This window comes from Geospiza fortis, unplaced genomic scaffold (assembly GCF_000277835.1).
Source record: "Geospiza fortis unplaced genomic scaffold, GeoFor_1.0 scaffold166, whole genome shotgun sequence".
Classification (NCBI taxonomy): Eukaryota; Metazoa; Chordata; class Aves; order Passeriformes; family Thraupidae; genus Geospiza; species Geospiza fortis.
Window position 1 is genome coordinate 11,589,080 of NW_005054310.1, and position 15,868 is coordinate 11,604,947.

The 15,868-nt window shown below is 39.0% G+C and overlaps 1 protein-coding gene across 1 annotated transcript in view; it reads right to left on the reverse strand.

Annotated features, from left to right (window-relative positions):
• Positions 1 to 890: 890 nt before the first annotated feature.
• PPHLN1 (periphilin 1) overlaps positions 891 to 15,868 on the reverse strand; it is a 58,291-nt gene continuing 43,313 nt past the window's right edge. Inside the window, exon 9 of the mRNA XM_014312383.2 lies at positions 891 to 3,688. Within this exon, the coding sequence (XP_014167858.1) occupies positions 3,479 to 3,688 (210 nt within the window). The 3' untranslated portion in view covers positions 891 to 3,478. The remainder of the gene's footprint in view (positions 3,689 to 15,868) is intronic.

Here is a 15,868-nt window from a genome sequence, read left to right on the forward strand (position 1 = left end):
TACTAAATTGAGAGGAGCTGTGGACTCCCTCAGGAGCAGAGAAGTCCTGCAGAGAGATCTGAACAGACTAAGGAGGAGCTGGGAGGCAATGACCAGCTGCATGAAGTTTAACAAGGGCAAGAGCCACATTCACCACCTGGGACAGGACAGTCCTGATTACCTGTAAAACTTAGGGAATGAGGAGTTGGATAGCAGCCCTGCAGAAAAAGACCTGGAGGTCCTGGTTGATGCCAAATTATGCTCAAATCAGCAGTGCCCTGGCAGCCAGGAGGGCCACCCCTGTCCTGGAGGGCATCAGGCACAGCATCACCAGCCAAGCAAGGGAGGGGATTGTCCTGCTCTGCTCTGCACTGGGGCAGCCTCACCTCAAGTGCTGGGGGCAGTTTTAGGTACCACAATATAAGGATATGAATGTACGTGTGTGCGCAGAGTAGCATGATCAAGGTGGTGAAAGGAGGACCCTGAATGAGACTGAGGGGTGACCTCACTGCATTCTACAGGTTCCTCAAGGTGGGCAGCAGAGGGGCAGGCAATGAATTCTCTCTGGTGCCCAGTGACAGGACTCAAGGAAATGGAATGAATCTGCATCAGGGGAAGTTCAGCTTGGACATGAGAGGATGGTTAGTCACTGGAACAGGCTCCACAGGAAAGTGGTACAGCCCCAAGCCTCCCAGAGTTCAAGGAGCATATGGACAATGCTCCTAGTGGTTCAGTGAGGAGCAGGGAGTTGGACTCAACCAACACTACAGGTCCCTTCCAACTTGAGATATTCTATGATTCTGTGAGTGTAAACTTAGGCCTTACTTTACAGAAAAGCACTTAAAAACTTGGATACTTTTATAACAGTAAACTTAATCAGGCTTCTAACAAAGGAAACTCCTAACAAACTGTACAGTAACAATGGCAATTTTTAATAAAAATATATTACACACAATTTTATTATTTTTCCATTAGCATTTCTAACCCAAAGTAGAAACTCAGATGTAACATCCTGAAGGCTCTCAGTCCTGTAGACAAGTAGTGAAGTGCTGTAGTTATGCTTCTGCATCAGAGAAGACTTCGACTGATCTCAGTAAACCAGGCTGTTGCCAGAAGGAGTGGATCGGGTCTTACTGCTATGTCACAACAGCTTGCCTCTCTTCTCTCTCCCTCCCCAAATCCTGTAGGATCCATGAGCTGATTCCCACTTACTGTGCAGCCCACACAATCCCAGTTGCAGGTCATCTCCTTGAAGCAATGTGAACTCTCAGAAAACAAGAAAAGCCAACTGCAAAACCTCCCCTTACTGACATGAGAACTAACCAGGCATCTCAGGAATCTGATACAATACATATTTAATATGCCATATCAAGATTTGCATGTGTAAGATGCTGTGATACATACAGTACCTTGTACATGCCAAATCATTGCTACTTTGTGTTTCTGCACACCATTCTGATGAAATCTGGAAATAGTGGGTTTGGTTATTAGTCCTTTTACAGAGTTTCACATGTTCTAAATGCAATGTATACGAAACAATCATGCTTATAACTTACCTCCTTGTGATTATGACTCACATTATCACTTTCCTAAAATGCTCATAAAAAACCAGTACCTTAATAAATGTGTTCGTCAGGATCCACTGCATCCAAAATATTTTTCACTGGGAACCTCTTGGCTTTCCTCAATCACTGTTCCCAAACTGCAGGTTGTTCTATCAGGTCAAAAGTGGTGCTGGACACTAACCAGAACCACCTAGGCTTGAAGTGATAGTGAAATTGAGGACTTAGGGATAAGCTTTGTGTTCCACCTAACTGAAAGCCACCTGGTCTCTAAGGCTGCAATGTAAGATGTAACCAGAAGTATGAATTCTATCACCAGCTGTTGAAACCAGGTGGAGCAGTGTTCTTTATCTCTTCCATAACCCATCCCTCATAACTCTGGGGGGGATATCCTGTTAATGAGCCAGCTGTTAAAACCAGGTGAGGCAGTTTTCTTTATCTCTTCCAGGACCCATCCTCAGTCCAGGGAGATCTCTTTTGTTAAGGGGCCACTGAGTCTCACTGCATGACTGAAAATTACACCATCCCATCGTGAGATGCTCCACCCAGGGGGAGGAGCCAAGCATTCCTACCTAGATAAAAATCTGAGATGTGGAATACCAGAGGAGCCTTTTTCCACTGAATTCCCAGAGGAAGACCAGGCCCGTCTACACCACCACTGGACCTTCAGAGGAAAACTACACCCTCCTACAGGACCATGGCTTCAACAGAACCACATGTGTCACTCCAGGAGGACGGCAGCCACCATTTAATCAGACTGCTACCAACACACTGACCAACAGGGTGTTAGGTTGTATTCTGACTCTGTCAGTGTTGTTTTGTATCTCTGCATTTTTATTTTCATCTTCCTAGTAAAGAGCTGTTATTCCTATTCCCATATCTTTGCCTGAAAGCCCCTTAATTTCAGAAGTAAAATAATTCAGAGGGAGGGGGTTTACATTTTCCATTTCAAGAGAGGTTCCTGCCTTCTTAGCAGACACCTGTCTTTTCAAACCAAGATACCTGGGTTTACTGAAGAGATGGTCCTGCTCACTTTCCTTGTCCATCCTTGACACCCCAATTCCTGCTCCTTCTTAAAGCTGGAAATAAAGATTACACACAGCCTCCTTACTGTTAAAACTGATGGATGAAAAGGCTTGAGAAGTTGTAAGTGGGGAGAGCAACAGAGTAGGAAAAGTGACCTTTCCCTGCTCAGTGGCTGCCCACAGCTACAATCTGTACAGTGTAGTTAAAAACAGAGCAAACAGTAACAAAAAATGGAATCCATCCTACATAATACTGCTTACTAGTAGTGAGTCATGATATGGAAAACACCAAAATTTAAAAGGCATTTTGTGGAACCTGCAATTAGAACAAAAGTACAGCACTTTTTACATCAAATAGTTAATTACTCTGGCAGTCAGAAACTAGAGATAAACCCTAGTGTAATTTTACAGAATTCATCTGATTTTTTAAATTAAACCAGACTAAATAATTTATATCATAATTGTGACCAATTTTGCAAGTTTTCCCTTCCTATAGTATGTATGATAACAAGACATATTTGTGCATAACTTGAGGAATGAGAGCGGCTTCATGTAATTTTAATAAAAAATACAATGTTTCAAGTTACACTTGTAAGCATCAAAACGTAAGTGTACATACATCAGACTGATCATTTTTTCCAAGGTAACTGTATAAGGTTTCAAAAACAGTTTGTTGCTTTACAGCATTTTTGAAAAGAACATCCTTTCAAAGGAATACATGTGAACAAGAACAGGTAGGATGAATACAATCGTGGAGACCACAGTGGACAAGGGAACAGCCACCTGAGCTACTGGAAAGGAGCACAGGCCTTGGGTTCAAACCTCGAACAAAAGTTCCTCTTTCCCCACGAAAAGCAGATTTATGTACTATGGCAGACACAATGCAGAGGATCTAAAAGCATATTTTTGTCCTTAGTATGAGCCCTCTTTGAAGGGCTCTGATCCATCTTGGTTGGCAGCATCATACTGAGCAATGAAATGTTTGAGTTCTTCAATGCATCGCTCACCTATTTCATGCAAATTCTGCCTCAGGGCAAACTGAATGGACTTCTCTAATGATGGATCTTTATCAATTAGCATCTTCACTACCATGCCAAAGGTTTCACAGTCTTGTCTGTAGACCTAGAAACAACACATTTCAGAAAATTATTAAATGCAAAAGTCGTTACGTTAGCACGTTATTTACATTAGCCCTTATTGAGTTAGATCCAAATGTAACAAAGGATATTGGATTTAACGTGAATTTCAGCTGTAAAACTTACTGACCATTTCCTCTCTTCTGACCTGTGCTAATAAAAATGTAACTAGCTCAGCACTATCTGGGTACCAAAAATAACTTTTATAAGGTGAAACACCATAATAGCGAAATGCAGTTCCCCTTGCAGCAAAATTTAATAAATAACAGTAAAGCAAAGTACAAATGCTAAACCAGATTTTCTTTTCATTTCAATATATTTAAAACTGTGAAATGTCTAGCAATCTCAATCTTCATACAAAGCACCAATAATTTCATTTGTAATCCTTCCTAATACTTCAAATATAAATTCTGTTTAAATAATTTCACCAAATTTTGTTTGTTTATTGGATATCTGTTTCTTCTAGAACTCCTTGACAAAGAAGACTTTAATTAGTTTGGATGCTTTTAATCACTAAGGATTTAAGAAGTCCTGGCAGTGATTTACCTGAACCTATCTGACCTTCTCCCACAAAGAATGGAGAGTTTGCAAGTTAGTCAGTCATACACCACATTTGAGGTGAACTAACTTTTCATTATCTCTGCAACTGTTTTTCAGCAACAAACATATGCATATGCATAAATTAAAATAAAATAAACATATGCATAATAAACACATGCATAAATTGCATACTCTTCTGCAATTTCCAAAGCAAGTCAGTATGTTTCAAATCTTCTTCCAAATTCCATCTAAGTTTATTCATCTGAACACCCAGCAAAAAAGGAACTTCTCAAAGTCTTCCAACTGCCAGATGCAACTCATTTTCAAACCTCTTAGGCCAATTTCCATTTAGAAAATACATTCACTTTTTGACTGAAGATAAGTAAGTTTTCTATCTCCATACATCTTTTTTTGAGGAAAAAAAGCTAAAATGTTGATATTCTTCCAAGTATGATTATCTTTTGGTATTGTCTGCTTGTCTTAGAGATGTGCAACCCTTTCACATTTATCTGTATTGTAGACAGAAATGATACAACTCTATGTAAGCAATTCCCCTCTACTAAAAGCAAAATAAAAAACCAAACAAAGCACACCCATCCCTCCCCCAGTGAAAATTCACCTTAAGAGCCCATTCATAAGAACCAGTCTGAGGTCAGCTCAAGCATCTTCATGTCAGAAAAACAGCAAAAGCCCCAACATTCTGTACAAAACTGAACTATTCTTAGAAACACAATGATTATCACAATACCTTTAACGAAGATAATTCTTAAATGCTTAATAGCATAGTCTAGGAAAACAGCTTAAGATCAGACCCACTTTTCAAACACTGGCTGGCAAATAAGAGAGAACCTTTTGGAAGGAACTAAACTTCAGTGGAGAGTAACAAGTCAAAAAGAAGAGTGTAGCCCAAACCAAACTTGAGCCAAACATTTTGAAGTGTGGAAATGCACATGGCATTTTTTTCAGAGAGAGGTTTGTTTGCTGCTTTGTGGTTCTTTGGTAGTAAAATAACAGCACAAAAGCCAGACTCTCCCAGCTCATGGGAGCAAGTAAAACATGGTACTTTGTAAAAACTTCAAATGGAGAAAATCTGTGTTACTTTTTTCTCTCACCCCAAAGAAAAAGCTCAGAAAGAGCTGCACAGGGAAGCACCCAAAGCTACAACTGAAGGAAATGCTCTACTTTTCATGGGTCTGCAAACTAAAGGCAAATAGCACTACCTGCTACTTCTCCCACACACCACAAAGAACTAGCCCAGATGAAATTCTCTGACTCTTAGCATATAAATACTAACTTGATCTAAGCACATTTTTCTTCCAAACTTTCACAAAAGACTTGGAAGAGAATAAAGAGAGCCCTTGTCATCACTGAATCCGAAAAGTCACTTTGCTGTCACAACAATCTGGGAACTAAACACCTTCACCTCAGAGATGAACATTTTCAATATTTCGTGACAAAAGACTTTTAAAAAATAGAATTTACCTAAATTGGGGGAAGAGGGCAAAGGTGGAGCAGGAAGGCACTTTTAACAACAGAAAACAAAGGAAACAGCTCAGCTCCTCTAACAATAATTGAGCAATTTTCTCTCAATAAGCTTTCTGCCCCAGCTGCTCATTCTGATCCTGGTACAATCTGCCTCCATCACAATTGTGCTGATAAATCTATTTGTATAGCTGCAACATCCCAATTGTGCTGATATATCTATTTGTATAGCTGCAACATAAATTGCATCACTGAGATGTTCCCTTTCAAAATTACTTCCCCCCCCTCCCCCCATTAATGTGATTCAGTGATTCAATTCTAAAACCAGACGCATCAGCACAACTGAAAGAACTGTGAGCCATGGTCTTATAGTGAAAACTTTCCAAAATAGTTTCTATCTGAAGTCAAGGCACAACTACCAACTTTCAGAGATATATTACTTGGCTTTACAGAAGGAAATGGCAATTATCAATTACAAGAATATCAATACAGAATGTTAATTAATTACAGCTTAATGGTACAATCAATTACTTGAAAAAAAATTACTTTCAGTGCTTTGTGAAAGCACTGAAAGCTCTTGAAAGAAGAGGGAGCAGTGGCATGACATTAATATCTATCTTTAGAGAGAATAAAAGGAGGCTATTTCTGACAAATAAGATGAGAATGCGATGCTTGAGGAAGAAAGAAAACTGTAGAAAAGATTCCAACCATGCAAAAAGAGCTCTCTGTTGGAGAAAAATACTGGAAGAACTCGTGACCCAACAACATATGAAAATAACCCTATCTTTAAAATTCCAGCTGATATTGATTTTGAGCTCAGACCATGGAAAGCTCATCTGTAAACATCTGGAACTAAAACCTGAAACTGATTCCATGTGTGGAGAAAGAAGAAATAACATTTTTTAAATGAAAAACAAGAAAGGGAATGATACCAATGACATGATTATTCTGTCTGACATATAAATCAGATAATCCTGAAAACAGCTAGAGCCACAGGGCTCTCATTTACCGTGGCCCTAGCACACATTCATTCTCTGACCTAAGCTACAGCACCAGCATAACGGAAAGAGCGTGTAAAACTTTAGTAAGTAGATGAAGAAGAAATAGAAACAGCTGTTCTACTTCCAAATATGTAAATATAATTTTACATACACACACTGTATATATCTATATAGATATACGCACTCTTACTTCTCCTATGCATATTTAAGCTGAATTCAAGTTCTTTGAAGTGTTTTCCAAAATCATCACATCTGGCATCTGTGAGGTCACAGGATCACAAATATGCATACTTTTACATTATTCTCATGGAATTTTAGAATGTTACATGATAAGGGCATAGAGGCTCTGGCTGAGATTAGCCCTTTGCTGTGCCATTCTCCGTGTAAATACTTGATGGAAATATAAAGTTGAGATGCACCTGCAATATGTTAGTGAACACATCTCATTTATTTGAGAAAGCTAAACCAAAATTTACACTTAGAGCCATTTAAATATAGCTAGAAGACATTTACTCCCAGACCTAGTTAGAGCAATGGAAATGTCAGTTGCCCAGGCTGGAGACAACCAAGCCCTAGAACTCCCCAGGGCAGAATGAAACTTTTGAGAACTCCCTCATCTACATCTATGCCAAGTTTTCACAGTGAGCTTCAAAGTGCCATCAACAGTGTCTTGAATTACAATGTATGACAGTGACATGGAAAAAATTATGGATACCAAACACTCTCTTCTTCCAGGTCAGCTGTGGAACGTTAACCTCTGAACAGGAAGAGGGGCAGAAGCAAGCACATGGGGACTGCTCACGTCTTTGACTGCCATATCCCTCTTTCAATGATAATCTAAAAGTGGTCTTGGCTTCAAGATGAATGGCTTTGCTGATGGGTGAAATTACATATGGCTAGGGAATACCTTGACAACATGCCTACTACTCACTGACAGAGTCCATATAATTTTCTGACTAGCACAGCACTATGTTTTTCTTCAAAACTGTTCCAGAACCACACATACACTTTGTGCAAAAGAGCTGTTGGACAATATAAACAGTAATGGCAATGCAAATTAGAACTTAGGATGTCCTCCCCTGCAAATCAGGCTACAAGAATCATAAGAGCAATCTTGATCTCAAAATCTTGCATACCTGGCCAGTTTTATTTCAACAGACCAAATAATGATATACAAAGGGGATGAAGACAAGCCTTATTTCAACCCATGCACCCAGTTTCCCTAGCTTAGCTCTACAGTCTGTGCAAAGAAGTTTTTTTAACTTCTCAAGGTGACTCAGAACAGCTAAAACCACAGTATCTATTCTAAACAGGCTTTTAGGAAAAGGGAAACAAGAGAGAAATTCTCTGATAATTGGAATGACTCTCTGGAAGACTGGTCTCACCAGGATACAAAAGTTCGCCTCTGCATCTTACACGTCCACAGCTTGTAGAAAGTAGAACTGAATAGCAAATGGGAGATGCAAATTTCTCCTGATTCAGTAAGGACTCAAATGAACCTCCACTTCTCATTTCTGGGAGAACTGTTCTAATGGATGTGCTTTATTTTATATGCAGGTATTAAAACACTTTCCTCTCGAAATACTGTTTTGAATGAATATTACACTGTGGCACTTTTTTGAGTGCTCTTGGATTCATGTACACATGAAAACCTCTTCAACAGAATTCATCCAGAGACTTGCATATGCCAGGCTTGAGCAGCCATATGCAGGAGATGGGCAAACTCCAGCGCAGAAGGGAGTATTTCTGCTCACAGAGACAAGCAGGACCAGCAGACATGATAAAGACCTCATCCATTAGCTGGATATGATGATTTAGCAAGCGAAATTAATGCCCATGATTTAATCTGTAATTTCCAACATCTTGATCTTTTTCCTCACAACCTTTCCTGGGGTTTTTTTTTTTAGTATTTTTAGCATTCCATACATTTCAAGATTGAGGTAACACTCTCTCGCCTCCACCAGAACTCCTTCAGAGCAGCACGACGCGAGTCTGGACTCTGTGAGCAGCTCTGCACCATATGTACACAGCCCACCGTCAGTGCCTGTGAGTCAGTACTCACCTCCAGAGATGCCTGCTCTCAGCTCCTCATGCAAAGGCCAAAGACCCCCAAGCCTCAGTTACCACAGGGGAAGGAGCTAGAGTTGTGGCTCAGAAACCACGTGAAATAGCCTGCAACCTTTAGATCCTAACTCACTTTGAGAAGATCCAACATGCCCAGCAATCACAATTTTGCATCTGTGATTCACACAAGTACTCGTTTAATATATTATCTTTCAGAAGACAGAAGCTTTTCAGTTACTAAGGGCATATTTCCCACAAGTATCAAATACTGCATGCAAGGAGGAAAGAAGCAACATGCTCACTGGCAGTTGTTTGATTTCTCACTGAAAGGCAGAGCATCAACATGCAGAGCACAAGTACAGCACCAGTTTGAAAGCCATACCACGTCCATTCCAGACACTCCATGAGCAAACTGCTGGAAATTTCCCTCACTTCAATGATGCCTCAGGGCTCCCCTACATCAGACAGAGATAACAGCTTTTGTTCCCTCACCTAAACTATCACAGCTGGTTTGGTATAGCCCTCTGGTAGTATAAACCAGCTTCTTATTTCCTCTCCTCAGCAGACCTAAAATAAGTCTGACAAACCAGTCTTCTATTAACCAAGCCACATCTGTGCCAGGTTTTCGTAGCATGGGTGAGAAAAGACTATGAGGTATAATTTTTCTTGTACTTCTAACTAAAAACAATACTGAATTTTTTGTAATGTAGACCTAACTCTAACCTGATTGACTATGCAGTCAAATTTGCATTTTAATTGTGGATGTAAGCTTAAGCAAACTGGGAAACTACTAAACATTGAATTGCCACTATCACAGCTTTTTCTTTGTCAATGGCACCTTTTAAAAGGAATTATTATCTCTCCCCAAATCCCTTCTTTTTCATTTATTTGTTATCTTGAAATTTTTTTTCAACCACGTAAATTAGATTTCATTAACTTACCCAAAATTTACTCTTCCAAACTAAAATAAGTTAATACTCTACTAAAAGAGTACACAGACATTCTCATCACTGCAGTGGCAATGTAATTGTACTGTTATGTTTATGAGTACAAAATACAAGTTTATAGCTCCACAGTGCAAAGAATGCTCAGAACTGTCATTAAACCACTTGCAGACAATTTTCATGATCAAGACATTTTCAACCAAGATGAAATATTTTTTATGGTTACAAAAAACTAATTAACATAGAACAAATTCAATGCTTGGTTATGATAGTATACAGTTTACAGTGGTGTACAATGTTTAACATATCAAGAAGTGTACTCTATTCCATTCCTAAAAACACACCAACAATTTTGCCCGGTATCTATGAAATATTTCCTACACCCATCAATCAATGTGTTTATAGACCAATTAGATACTCATTGAAATGCAAATTGGGGGAAACAAGTTATTTAATCTATTATGCAATAATGAACAATTTCATGTCAATTTGCTTCTTACTGAAGATATGCAAATTATTAAAGTTATTTGCACTTAAATGCAATTCTGCCTCCCTTTCCAATGAAACTTTCAAATTCCTTTTTAGGAACTTCAGTAGATTTAACCAACTTTCAGAAATAACCCACCATGTTTGGCATCTAAATATCTGACTGAAATGTTTCCTGGAAGCGCCTTGTGTGGAAGAGATGTTGATTGAGCCCTCACTTTAAAAGAGACAGGGATTCAGATTTGAGCTCCACTTTGTCCTCAAGGACCAGTATTGGCAATACATGGGGGCAGCAGCTGAGCAGGGGAGGCTGCTGGGAGCCAGAGTGTTTCTGTTCAGCTGGTTTACTGCACTTCACTTCCAGGTCACAGCATCACTCACCCCTTTGGCTAAACTAATCTGACAGAGGACATGCAGTCTGCAACAATGCCACCACAAGGCTTCCCCTTCATTTAAAAGCAGAATTCTACTACAAAAAGTGCTCTGTAAAACTGAGGGGTGGGTGTCTGCGTCAACAGTGACCAACTCTGCTGAGTTTACAAATACATTTTCAAGGCTGAAAATCTTCAAGAGTTGGTGTGGGTCCTGAGACACAGCCCTGGTCTTTTACACACACTGGGCAGAATAATTGACCTGTGTGAATCCAGCTTTTGTATGACACTGTTGAGGAGACCTAAAGAATAACGTAATTAAAAAGCAATAAAAAGTGAAGTCCCTCAGTAAGTGCAGTACCTGTTTACAGCTGTGGTTACCCAAGGACAGATCTGTAAAGCAAGGCTGTTACAATTCAGAACAATCATAGCAGAAGTTGGTGCTATTTAGAAAAGAGAGTCTTCATTTATGAAAGCTTACAAATTCAAGTAGTTACTTGTTGCTTTAAAAGTACTACACACAAGTTTTCAACAAGGAGTTAAAATTCATTTTAAATACATTGCTAGGAAATCCATGTGTTTACTTCACTATTTTTTAATACTATGGTGGAGGACTTGACACAAATGTTTAAATGAACAAGAACTGGTACACAACAGAAATGCACATGATTATACACTTCATTTAATGTTACATTTTGGCAAGAACAAGTGTATTATTACTTCTTCAAGAAATGTCTTGCTTAGTCAAGCAGAAGTAGCTCCCATGTGGGAGAGCAAGGACTATTATGTTACATGGTTTTACTGGAGATTATTCTTTACTAAACCAATCAGACCACATAATAACAGCACTTTAACACCAACTACAGGCCCTTGGAGACCAGTTTGTGTGTGGCCTTGATTTCATAGGCTTCTTTACAACAGATGTGTTGGATGAGGGTAGAGTTACTTCATACATTAACTTGTGTGTTCCTTAGGTAAAACAGCAGTACAAGTTTAAATTCTGCCTCTTCTTATAGAAAGTGTGTGCCTTGTGCAAGGAGATGATAAATATGAAATCAAAAAACCCATTGCAATTACAACTGATCAGTTTCTAAATCTCACTGGAAGAACTGATGATCTCTTGAAGATGTGTCAATGCAGCTCATGTATAAGAATACCCAGCTGTATGTTTAAGAATGCCAGGGTACAAACAACTGTGCAGCCACGTTCAAAAGTTGTAAAAGGTTAACTACTTATATAGCTAATAATTTCTCTTTGTTCTATAATTATATGCAAACAAAGAAACTGTATTTTTGTAGGAGCATAAATGAAAACAAAATCCTAAAACCTCTCCTCTCCAACAGATGCTAGGAAACTTCCATTAGTTGAAATACACCAGTTTAGGATTAAACAGGAAATAATCAGCTTTATGCCAAAGGAAGGGCCTCACCCTACAAATTTTTATTTATAAAATACTGAATTGATGGAAAGCCACTTCCTCAATCTGATCCACAGTAAAGTTATTGCTCCATCCAAAACAGGAAGGGTGAAGTTTATCTGCAAAAGACTCTATGTTAATTGTCTTGTTAAAAATGCTTTAAATAATTTTCAGTTACGTCCACTGACCATAAAGGAAAGTGATATTCATTTAAGCTTCAGCAGAATGGGCTGTATATTAACAGCAACAATAACATGACAAGCCAATCTTTCTTGTCATAAAACCAGACAAATATTTTGTATGAAATGTACAGTAGTTCAAAATCCACACAGATTGACTGTGTTGAAGTCAAGATCAAAAATTATGCATTTGATTTTACCCAAAACTGACGTGTGATGACTTGGTTTTCCCTCAACAAAAGTCATCCCACTTTCAATTTCAACAAATATTCTCAGCTACAAATATTCTCAGATTCAACAACATTCTGCATTAAGTGGGCTCATTTTTGTTAATGGGCAAGATAGCATTTTATCCTGAGGTGTGGATTGCCTGTATTTTCTCCAACTGCACAATGAAAATAAGCAATAATAAAAACCAAACAAAGAAAACAAAAATAAAACCCAACAACAATGCCTTCTTTCCAATTAAGAGCAACTCTGAGCAGATTAGTAGCCCAATTAACTGGCAGCAGCATTAATAATATAAATTCAAAGCTGGTGGATCTATGAGTTTAAGAATCAGTCCTTACAAGAGAAGATTTCCTCCCCATCACTATTTAAAGAGTAACTTGAATTTTTTCTTTAATGGTTAAAAATATGCTAAAGCAAGTATGAAATTGCATGCCAAAGGGTAGGTTTTTTTCATCACATATGCAGCATAAAGAAAATATTACACAAACAAAGTAAACTACTGTGTGTAATGGGCAGCTTCTCAGAAAAGAAAGGCAACAGCTGCAAGAAGAAAAACAATTACTTCGATTACCAACATTTTATGGCTTAGTTTATGTTAAACCTTACTGCTTCTGAAGGTTTTGAATTACTTCACGCATTATATTAGCCTCACAAATCAGTTTTATTAGTGCCTCAATAATTAATCAAATTTTTTTTCAAGTCCAAGTCACTGTCCTGCCTTTCCCCTTGAAATAGTCACTCATCATTTAATTTAAGAACTCATTTCAAATCTAAAACAAAATAATTAATAAAGAAAATTATTGTGAAATACTTCTCTAACTTGTTCTTAGCTTGTGGATAGATATATTTTTCCACATGCAGCTATGTCAGCTGAAAAGGCTATTCCCCCTTCCCAGCTGTCAGCATCCCTATGCCAGAAACCACCACCCCACTTGTTTGTGTGAGCCAGTAATATCCAGAACTACTCCTAAAATTAATTCTTAGGCAAAACCAGTCTGATTAGGTCACATGCTAGGACATCAGTTGGGCTGCAGGGAGGAGTCACCTACCCTGGGTGAGAAAGTGATGAGCAGCTATGGATGATATCTAAAGAGGACGTTTATCTACAGCTTTACACTACTGCGTCCACCTTGAGCTCATCTGGAAACACTCAAAGAACTGCCACCTAACCCAGACTGACAAAGCACACAGGATCTGTGTTTAAATGTTTGCATATCATAGTATGCAACTTCAGTCAAATACAAAATATATACAGAAACAGAACGTGAAGCTGGCACAATAGCTGGGGCTGGAGTAGGTCAGAGAACCTGTATGATTAAGCCTCATTTCTTATTGTAGATATGTTCATTCCTTCTGTGTTTTTAGCATTCAACACACAACACAAACTCTCTCCTTCTAAATCCGTTCCCACAATTCGAGTTATTTTCACATCAATGTGGAAGCAGAAATCTGATCCAAAAATTGGTAAAAACAGAAAGCATGCCTCTCCCTAAAGAGAAAGCCACAAGGATTAGAGATTGTTTTTTATGGTTAGTAAATCATATGTCTTAGGGCAGATATTCCCAACTGTGGTTCCAAGGGAATGTAGTGCAAGTTCTGCACTTACTGAGTGGATGTACCACTGACTGTATCCCATGGTACTTGGAATTAATTATTTGATAAATTTGGGTTACAGTCATAAGTAATACTGAAGAATCACAGAGATTAGCTGGCTCAAAAGAGCTTGAAAATCAGTTGTCTTTTTCATGGGGAAAAACAAGGCCATTTTGTACTTAAAAACATCTTCTAAGAACACTGGCTCTCTACAGTCTCTTTTCAAGCTTTTCTTAATGAGACTGTTATGCAATGCTGCAGCATTTCAGCACAAGAACTGTTACCTATCAAACTCATTCAAGGAATGTCTTGTGCCCTATTGAATCCAGTGTCACTGAACATTTTCCAGAAGTTGTCTGATGGGGTGGGTGAATTGACAGAGGACAGACTGGGAGCAAACTTGGCAAGATACGCGAACACACTCGTGACTTTTTGAAGTGCTTGCTTGTCTTCGGATTCTGGCATACACTGAAAAGCTTTGATTCTTTCTGAGTCTGGCTTCAATCTGTTCTAATAAAAAAGAGAAGAAACTGGGATCATCAAATACTGTTCTGTGCTGGGGTTTCTTTTTGAGAGCTTTAGCTCTGTTTTCTTCAGATAGCTCAGAGCAGCTTTCTGTGATGCCTGACACCTACAAATTTTGGTAGCAGCATGATGCAACAAATCCACCAAGTCAAAAACTAACAGAGATATTTCCAATACTCGGGAGATAAAACTCAGAATCACGGAATCATTAAGGATGACCTTTAAGATTGAGTCCAGCTGTAAACACAACACTGCCAAGTGCACCAATAAACCTTGTTCCTAAGTGCCACATCTACACATCTTTCAAACACCACCATGGGTAGTGATTCCACCACTCTGCTGGGCACCCTGTTCCAATGTCTGACAACTGTTTTGGTGAATTCTTCCTAATATCACACCCAAAGCTCCCCTGGTGCAACCTGGGGCCATCTCCTCTTTTCCTGTCACTTGCTACCCATGAGAAGAGACTGATGCCTACTTGGCTACAATCTCCTTACAGGCAGTTGTAGAGTGATAAGGTCTCCTCTGAGCCTCCTTTTCTCCAGGATAAACACCCCTAGCTCTCTCAGCCACTTCTCAGAAGAACTGAGTTTCAGCCCCTTCACCAGCTGTGTTGCACTTCCCTGGATATGCTCCATCTCCTCAATGTCCTTCTTGTAGTGAGGGGCCCAGAACTGGACACAGGATTCACATCACCAGCACCCAGTTCAGGAGGACAATCACTGCCCTGGTCCTGCCAGACACACTAATGCTGACACAAGGATACAAGCAGTCTAGACTCAATCTTCTTGGATTTACTTCATGAAATATCCTATTTACTCCAACTATAAACAGGGAGGCTGATTATGGTAATAGTATTTGTTTACTAGTAATAAAAGTAAAGCATCCTGTAAATTAACACATCAATGAAAAGAAAAATAGCTCAAACAAACTAGCAGCTGCCCTCCAACTCTGTCAGCTTCCTGCAGGTTACAGATTTGTTGAGAATCACCAGCAGCATTATCAATTATGGCCACTTCAGAGATACAGCAAATTCTGCCTCTGGCCAATACTCTAATGTGTAGAATTTCACTTTTGTAAATCACACAGACAACTGAAGGTATGGGGGACTTGTTTAATTAAACACTTTATCAAGTTTCAAGTTACAGCCACCATGTTATGATTTGAAGGGATCCCCTTCACAAATTAGAAAATCTGTCAAAAAATCTGCAAAGATACTTTTGCCATTTTAACCTTACTTTCAGACAGACATAGGGAATAGTGTGAATAGTCTAAAATAACTCACTTTACAGCAACACCAAACAAAGTCAAACAGCTAAAACTGCTGGGAAAG